Consider the following 9,560-nt stretch of genomic DNA (forward strand, 5'->3'; position numbering starts at 1 on the left):
TTCGTTCTATGTTTTCAATTATTTGTCTTAATTTATTTTCTTAATTATCTTTTATTTTGTTTGTATGATTTGTTACGTTTTCTGTTATTTCGTCCTTTAATTCTCTATAGTTATGGGTTTGGTGTTCCCAGTACATATCTTGTTGTTCACGGTTATCATTTAATGAACCAATGTAAGTGTTATTTCCATTGTAGTGATTTTGTGCTTGAATTTGATCCTTTTTTTACTCTTTGGTTTACTGATGGCGGTAGCCATTTTCCTAGTTTAAGTTCTTTGTCTTCTGTTTCAGAAGTGTATATATCATCTTCAGGTGTGTTATTTTGATATCCGAACAGATTTGATGTTTAAGGTTTGTCTGGTTTTATTGTTGATTTTTGTTTTGACTGTAAACTTTTATTTACTTGAACATATTTTGGCGTTGACGTTGGTGTTAAACCTTCTGATAAATTAAATAATGTTGATCCAGTCTGTCCTTGGTCGATATTCTTTACATAATTATCTAAGCCCTCTATGTAATTCAAACTGTCTGAGCTTATTTTTAGTGTACTCTCAACGTGTGGTGAATAGTACTCACGGTTCCAGAGGTTTTTGAGTTCATCACATAGATTAGCGATTTCTTCTTGAAACGTTTCTCCAAATTGTATTCTTTTCTCATTAATGGGCTCAAAATTATCTAACCAAAAAAAGAATGTGAATACTGATGTAATTTTTATTATATCTGATTTTTCTGTTTTCAGTTCTGATTTTCAGTTCCGTTATTTTTGTTAACCAATTATTAAAATTTATTATGTCAGTTCGGAGTTTGTCATTTACCGATGTTGTTTTCTTCTGTTTTTCAGTTAAATAATCTGTTGTATATCGTAATATTCCATGTGTTGTAGTTGGTATTGCTGTTATTTTTGTCCTATCTTGAGATTCTTCATGTCTCTTTAAAAATGTTTTGAACGTCTCAGATAGTGTTGTTTCATTCTGAAAGTTATAGAATATTTTTCTGTTTCATTTTTCGTCTGTTAAGGTAAATGTGTAGGGTTTGTTAGGTTGATCTCTATCTAATAATATTGTCGGTATGTAATGTGCCAGATGATTTCTATGTATGTTACTTTGTTGTATATGTTTTGTTTCTTTGTAGAGGTTATTCTTCAAATTCATTATTATTCTGTAAATAATTTCGCGGTTTTCTTGCAGGCAATTTCGCTAGCAATTGTAAATGGTGTTAAGAAATGACTGGTAGTCATCTGCTGTTGATGGCTGGTAGCCATTAGTGTATTGTTATATGTTGGTTAAGTGATCTGGATATCAATAATAATTCCGTTATGAAAATTTAGATTTCTGAGGTTTGGTTTGGTTTAGTTCGGAACGCCATCAACTTGTCACATCTGATAAGACGTGTCTCGGGTAGGGTTACCTTGCGAGGTTACTCCACTGAGGTCTTATGGTGTCTCAAGACTATTGTATAATCTTAAGGCTTACCTGACTAACTAAAGTTCTATATCTCTAGTCTGTTACTCTTCTATCTGAGCTTCAGTAGACAGTGCACGGGCCCCAATGCTAAAGTCTAACGTATATCTCAATACTAAACAAGAGCGGAGTAGAGAGAGGGAAATATACTTCTTTTTTATTTCATTTCTGACTCTGATCTGTACCAACTAAAGGATAGAGTGAAAGGGAAAACAGTGAACATTTAAGGAAAAGTACTTCTTCCTTTTAAACAATCAGAAATGAGTATTTCAGTCTTTCTTTATTTTCATAAAGAAGTCTTCTTTTCTTTGTTGGATGTCAATCAACATTGACTCCATTTACATCCACTTCTGGGTTAATTGTTAATCTACAATCTACTAAGCTACGACTACCTTGAAGCCAGAAATCGAGTCCCTAACCTCAGGAGAGCTATCTGTGAATTCTACGCAATTGGATGCCACAGGCAGCTGTGCGCACAGGCAGGTTGCTACCGGGCTCGAACGGACTGCACTTGTAGTTATTGTTGCACGAATAACATATCGGCCTCACACCTCTCCAGCTCTGTTGTTTTACTGAGGAGGTTTTTATCAGTCAAAACTTTGTTTTGAACTCAGTTTTGCGGGGAAAGTTTTTCGAGCGATGTATTGCAGCTTGTTTCAAACAAGATCTGCGAAATTTGGGAGGCAATACCCAGTTGTGTATTGGGCAAAAGTGCGACATAGAGTATGCGACTCACACGCTGAGATCTTGCCTTAGTGTAGACAATAACCACGAACTACTACTGATTGATGCTAAAAACGCTGTCAACCAACTGAATAGAAGTCTTGCACTTCATAACATCTCGAAGCCGTGTCCTTCACTCAAAGAATGTGAATAGCTCTACTCTTACCAAGCACTACCTAAGCTACTTGTTGAGAAAGACAATTTTTCTCAAGAAGGGACAAATCAGGGGATCCGCATCCTATAGCAAAGTACCGCATAGCCACGTTACGGCTGATTAGTTGTGCTCAAACTAGCAGCATAGTACAGAAGTGGTATACAAACGATGGTTCCGCTGCCGAGAAACTAACGGGAATCCGAGAACTTTTCCATCGCCTCTGTCTCAGTGGCAATCCATACGGATAGGTGAACGGTCCTAGATGTCAGTTAGTTTATAGTCGAAACTTGAAGATACCTCTTCCAATACCAATGTCGAAATCACCAAAGGCACACGTAATTTTGGCTTCGTAATTGGTGATAACTCATCGTGCACTGATTTTGCCTTTGCTTCTTCGCGTGAATTTACGTCTATGCTTGAGAAACTCTCATTATTTGCGCGAACATTGCAGCAGAATGTTTACAGCTGCTTAACCAAAGGCTTCTGGCTTGGGTTGAATGTAGCTGACCCAACTGCAAGTATACCTGATTAATTCAATTCGATTGACTTCTCGAACCCCCCAACCAACAAACACCCTATCCAGGATAAGATCGTTCAAAATCGGTTGCAGCAGGATAAGATTGGCTAGATAAGGACAAGAGAACCAAGCTAGATCGTCTGAAAGAGGCAATGAATCAACAGAAAATTACTCCCTGGAACTCGCTTCACAAGAGGGCGTTTCTAGCTGGCTAATGGCCTTGCCATTCAAAAAATACAATTTCTGCCTAACGAAGTTAAGAGTTTCGTTATCCACTGACGAAAACGTCAAGTACATGGCCATGTGTTGAAAAGTTCAACAACACGCATGTCATCTACTGTGCAAAAAGTCGGGTACACTCACATTCGCCTAAACGAAATCCGAGACGCGTTCGCGAGTTTGATGTACAAATTTTTTTGATGTAGAAATTGAGCCAAAGCTTCAGTCGATTCAAGGAGAATCCTTTCCACACAAACCCACAAGCACTGATGACGACGCTCGACTGGAAAGCATAGCGAATGGGAAACTCGATTCTCTAGGAATTTTTTGACGTCAACGTTTTCAAGACCCTTGCATCTTCATGCCCGAAACTCCTCTGAGATGCCTACTCGTATCAAGAACATCTTAAAAAACTAAAATATAATCATCAAAATTGAAAAGTTCTTTCAATCTTCTAGTTTTGGCTTGCACTGGTGGTGCTCAACTCTCAACCACCAAAGTCATGAAAAGGTTAGCCGAAAAGTTATACGACAAGAGAAATGAACGATAATCAGACACCATCAACTTTGTTCGTATCAAGTTAATTTTTGCACTCCTGCGAAGCTGTCTCTTATGCTTCTGAGGATATAGAGCCCCAAGAATTCATACACACCCGCCAATTTTTTGGTGTCTGTAATTGTTGAAGTAGGAAGGCTGCTGGGTTCCTATTTCTCTCGCCTCATTTGTTTTCTCATTATACCTAAATACCTCCTATTTGTTAAAGTAATTTTAATCGACAATGCTAAAAGCAGGTATTTGATTCAGCTTAGTCATTGGCCTTCGCTATAAATCCTTTGTGTTTACCTTATGTTTGACGATGCTATGGACATGTGTGTTTGTGGTAAATTTACATACGCTGCTGTGGTGTTTCATAGTGGGGGCTCACCGCACCGCCCATTGTGTAGATCACACCCCGTTATTTTCTGAAAGAGTTAAAAAATGCGTTCCATTTTTACTTGTTCAACTACGAAATTGCATCTCATACTTTTGGTTTCATTTCTGGAATAAAAAAATCAATTTTCCGATGCCCGATAGGAAGCGCTCCAATCGGCATTATTTTTCCTTCATTACTGCACTGATCAATTATTTTCCACTGGACTGCTTTCGATTATTTGCAGCATTCACTCTCCTGTTGCCCGACAGGTGAATCCCAATTTTGATGCTCAGATATCCTATCATTCTATACGTAAGTTATATCGTGAACCATCAGTTTTCTTTATTATTAAACAAACAAAATTTTCTCAGAAAGGTACAAAGCAAGACGACCCCTCTTCCGACCACCTTCATAATGGCAATTCCATCGAATTATGGAATTGTCATTATCCCCTTTATTGAATTGTTTGACGGTTGCTTCGCAGTTCAAAAGTAATATGTGGACAATGGCGGCGCTGCCCGCTCACTTTTTAACTTGAAAAAGCTTTTTGACTCGTTGAAAAAACATGGTCCTGCTTTCGGTTGCCATTTTACCACATCCCACATCATTACCAAAGAACATCTTTTTGAAAAAGCAACGCAGATTATTGTTCAGGAAGAAGTGGAAATAGCTGACGATTGTAGAGTACTAGGTAGTGAAATAGGTTCTCATGATAAAGAAAAGAACTTTGTAGAAAGATCATTAAAACAGCAGAAATCGTTGTTAAAAAAGCTGGCCGTTCATGCCAGTGTTTCACGTTAAAATGTTTATAAATCGTTAATTCCATCGGTTCAGCATTAATTGACTTTCGTAGCTCGTACAACGCCTACTAGTGAAGACATGTTAGAAGAATGTGAGAAATTGATTAACGATGAGCTATTACCTAATCTATTAAAGAATCCATCCTAAGATCAAAAGCACCGGAATATCTTTTCGTTGCCGATAAGGGAGGGTGACCTGAACATCATTAAACGTGAAGACCATTTTAAGGAATATGAACGACCAGTTCAACTGTCAGGTCCCTCACCCCTATCTCTGCCCGACGCCGGATTAAAGCAACAACAAATCTTACAAGAAATGAAACAGGAGAAAGAGCTCGCTATCAAAACGAAAAAAGAAAAGAATTAAGAGCGAATTGAATAGGAACGAGATTCGCTCACTTCACTTAGCTAGTGAAAAGGCAGCATCAACTTGGTTAAGCGCCTTGCCATTGAAGCAAAATCACTTTGATCTAGCTAAAACCGAGTTTCGTGATGGCATTGCCCTTCGCTATGGCTGCGACCCAGTGAAGATGCCATCCCTGTGTGCATGCAATAAAAACTTCACCATCAAACCAGCCTTAGCTAAAACAGTCAAGAAGATGACACAAGAAGTGCAAACCACAACTCCAGCCGCAAAAAGACCCAAGCGAAGCGATGTCCTGTTTAATAACGCCCTCTGCTATCCAAAGCGCGTGTCCGGCAGCTTTGTCTTCCACCGCTAGCGCTAAGTATGCTAAGGACCATAATTGGAGCAGAGCTGGACGAGGTGAAGGCAGTTATCAACAAGACCTAATCGGCAAAGATTAGCCTAATGTGCATCCGAAGCTGAGACACCCAAGCACCAGCCCAGCTATTGAGTTTTCAGGAGAGGTGAGACCACAAGAACCCTTCTGATTAGTTGCGGACTGACGATCGGTCTCATCCCTCACCGATGCGAGGAGTCAAGACGGGCCCAGCCCTCTTCTCCTCCTGCTTCAAGACGGATTGTGGTGATCCAGCGCTATCAGTGCCAAGGCTTTTGTCAGAAGACAAACGTGTGCTCAAGAAGCTATATGCATCAGATGTTGGGGTCATCACAAGCTTTTGACTGCACAGTCGCCAGAGATACCCCCAAGTGCGCCAACTGCCATGGAGACCACGCCACCAGCTAAAAGGTCTGCATCAAATACCAAGACGAACTATCAGTGAACCGACATCAGGGAAACCTTTACTGTTAAATCAACGACAACTGATGATGATGAAAGGTTAGATATCAAGAACATCAGATTTTGGGAATCTAGTTCCATCAAAAGCTATTTTGATGTGGAAATTTTCAACCTGCTGTTAAAGTGACCCTGAAAGCAGGAGCGAAGCCTACAAGTACCTTGAATCTATTAAAAAGAACAAATATGAACAAAGTGGCGGTAAAGACCAATTGAGAACAACACCAAAAGAGCATCAAAAAAACAAGTATAGATCTCATGATAAGCCAACATTTTTCCTACAATTGACAGGCAACCTTACTCAAAAATTTGCTAGCAAATTGGAGAAATTATGCGAATTGCAAGTGGTTTTTAGAACGGGGAAATTAAGATCATGCCTCGCCGCCTTAATATCATCTTTCGATAGAGACCTGAAATCCCACGTGGTGTATGAGATAAAATGTAATGGATGCGGATCCATCTACGTTGGGCAAACAAACCGGCATGTTTCCACAATGATAACAGAACATCAAAAGAAAGATTCACACGTGGGTCAACATCTGCTTGAATGTTGTGGCGCCCCGAATGGCATTGAATGGAAAATTCTGGACGCCTGTTGGACAATAGAAATAATGTATACCGAAGCTAAATACATCAGCAAGTTGAAGCCGGCCTTAGACACACGCAATGAATATATGGAACGGGAACTCATGCTAAAACTTTAGTTCAAATCTTAATTTGGACTAGATAAGGATACATAGGGCAAAAACGTTTTGTGCATGTGTGCGGTGTTCCGCCTTCAGTTAATTTTGAATGTGTAGTGTTGGCGGTGTTGTGGCCGAACGTCAGAGAAGCAAACTATTCAGCTTGCTTCACTGACGCCAGTGTTGGTGGTGTTTCAAAAAAGACCCTTGGGTTATAGTTACTTTGGCACGATATGCCTGGGCTACCCTTTGCCCACTGTTGTTTCTTTTCAACAGTTATAACTTTCTTGAGATTTGCTTCACAAATCTTCTTTTGCTACCGTGAAAAGGTCATCCATTTCCTAACCATTGAATTATATCTATATAATCAAAAAAACTGTAACTTCGAACATGACTTGGTGTTCGAAGTTACAGTTTTTAGCACGCGCCTCTCCTGGTACACTGGGCCCCCATTTTTGGGCACCAAAAATCAGAAAGTTTGTGGTTGATCTGTTGTTGTTGTTGAAGTCTGTTTGAAGTTGCTCTTTGTCGTCTCGTCGTGTTCTCTTTTGCTCTGTTGTGTCTTTTGCGTAGCTGAACTGTATTTCTTACTTCATCTGATGATGATTATGCTGAAATGTTGTATTGAGTTGTGTCCTCAATAAAACGCTGATGTTGAAGTTATGGACTCGTCCATATCTACAAGAATGTCTGTCCTGACTTTGATAATGTCTGCTGTTGATGAATGTGTTGACTGCTGTTCAAAAAATGCTGTTGCTTCTTCTGAAGTAAATCTTGCTGAAGTGTTTGTTGTTGTGAAATTTCTGCTGATGTCTTCCGTCGGTGTTGTCTGTAGATTGTTGATGTGTACTGGTTGTCAACGTGCTGCTTGTAGTGTTATATGAAAATGGTATGCTGGAAAATTGAATTGCTTTTTGTGCTGATTGGGTTCAACTGTGTACATTTGTAGTTGTTTTGAATCGACTTTGTATTGGCTGATTGGCGATTGTCAAATACTAACAATTTCTGGAAATGTTGTTGTTGCTGGTCTGCTCCTTGAAAGTTGAGAAACTGATGCTCCACGTGTTCCCTACCTACCTAAACCTACCACTACCTTGTACCTATTGCCTACGTGTACCTATTTTTCCCAAATTAGAGTTTGTCGGAATACCAATACTTTGTAATAATTTTTACCGCCGATGTCTGGTTTTACCTAAGCTGTTTAGTGTCATATAACTATTCAACATACTTTTATCCTGTCGGTTCAACTCTCTGCTGTTTTGCAATCAGCTAATTATTTGTGCATTTCAAGTCCAAAACCTACCTGATGTCTATCCAGAATTTGTCTTCCTGTTAAACCTACCTACCTAAATTTTCCCGTTTGAATGTATTTATCTAATGTACGATAAGCTTTGCTAATTTGAGTTGCCTTGTGAGTTACTTATTGAAATCCCTAATTGTACCTGAATAATACCTAATAGTCCCTTTGAATTGCTAATTCATTGAATTGAACTTTAAATTTTTCATCTTTCACTTTACCCTAATCCCAAAACTGATATCAAGTTTGCATCAAATTGTGTTTGAATTATTGTTCCCCATTTAATATTGATAATCTTTATGTTGATTTGTCGCTAATCAAACTAAGTTTGATAGCTGGTTTAACAAAATCCCTTTTTGTTGTTTTAACCAGGCTAGACCTTACCACATTATCTTTACCTTTATTTACCTTTTGTACCCTATCTACCGGCCAAATACCCCTGGGTGTGTTGTTTTCTTGTATCCATACCATGTCCCCTACTTCTATCCCGTCTACTGTTGAATGCCATTTTCGACGTTGTCTGAGTGTTGGCAGATATTCCTTTAAAAGACGTGTCCAAAACTCGTTCATAATACTGTTGACGTTGTTCCATAGTTTTCCTGTTCCTCTGTCGTTGCTGCTAATTGTAGTATCTGAAGGCAGTCCTGTTGTCATTCCTGTCAAAAAATGTCCTGATGTCAGGCTTTCCACATCGCGTACGTCACTGCTGACTGATGTTAGAGGTCTGCTGTTGAGTAGAGCTTCGACTTGGCAAATAAGGGTTGAGAAACTGTCTTCCTGGAGTATCCTAGATCCGGCGATATTGAAGAAGAGTCGTTTGCTCATCCCAATGAGGCGTTCCCATGTTCCACCAAAATGTGGAGCTCCTGGTGGAATAAATTTCCATGCAATCTTTTTTGATTCCGCATATTTCTGTATCTCTGTAGTTGTGAAGCTGCTTTCTTTGAAGGTCTTTGCTGTACTGGTGAAATATAATGCGTTGTCGCTGTGAATTCTTTCCGGTAGTCCTCGTCGGCTGAAGAATCGTTGGAATGCCATTATGCATGATTCTTTTTGCAAGTTCCTGGTGACTTCGATATGAACGGCTCGTATCGTCAAACAGGTGAATAAGCAACAGTATACTTTCATGGCTGTGTTGATCTGGCTGTAGATTTCGAATGGCCCAAAAAAGTCTACTCCGGTTTCCTTGAAGGCTACAGGTTTGACTGAGAATCGGTAGCTCGGAAGATCTGACATCTCAGGCTGGCTGTTGAGTTGTCTCTGTCGTCTGCATTCGTAGCATCTGTTCGAGATCTTCTTCATTACTGTTTTGCATTGAAGAACCCAGTAATTCAACTGAATGCTGTGTGTCTGCTGTTCGACTCCCACATGACCATTGATGTTGTGTTGCAGTTCCAGAAAAAGACGAATAATCCTGTTCCGACCGTCTAAGATTATTGGCTTCTTTGTTGCTGTTGAAACTGGTGCGTTGGCTAGTCTGCTATTTGATCGAAGGATACCATCTTCGTCTATTGAAGGTGTCAACTGAATTAATCTACTCCTTTTTTGAATTGGCTTGTTGTGTGTTAGTTGATTTATGTCCTCATCGAATGAT

The 9,560-nt window shown here is 39.5% G+C and overlaps 1 protein-coding gene across 1 annotated transcript; it reads right to left on the bottom strand.

The window, feature by feature from the left end:
• Window positions 1–7,347: 7,347 nt before the first annotated feature.
• On the bottom strand, window positions 7,348–9,268 carry LOC142343052 (uncharacterized). The gene is made up of 2 exons (XM_075394739.1): window positions 8,375–9,268; window positions 7,348–7,533 (listed from the first exon to the last, which is right to left on the bottom strand). Exons 1-2 carry the CDS (start codon window positions 9,266–9,268, stop codon window positions 7,348–7,350), a joined length of 1,080 nt encoding a protein of 359 aa, XP_075250854.1.
• Between the last annotated feature and the right edge of the window lie 292 nt (window positions 9,269–9,560).

The sequence above is a fragment of the Convolutriloba macropyga genome, chromosome 7 (genome assembly GCF_964194025.1).
Source record: "Convolutriloba macropyga chromosome 7, txConMacr16.3, whole genome shotgun sequence".
Classification (NCBI taxonomy): domain Eukaryota; kingdom Metazoa; phylum Xenacoelomorpha; order Acoela; family Convolutidae; genus Convolutriloba; species Convolutriloba macropyga.

Coding starts and splice junctions, on each gene's coding strand:
- LOC142343052 (XM_075394739.1), bottom strand. CDS start 9,268: ATGAAGAAGATCTCGAACAGATGCTACGAATGCAGACGACAGAGACAA. Junction 7,534..8,374: donor CGGTAGATAGGGTACAAAAG/GTAAATAAAGGT, acceptor CACTACAAGCAG/CACGTTGACAACCAGTACAC.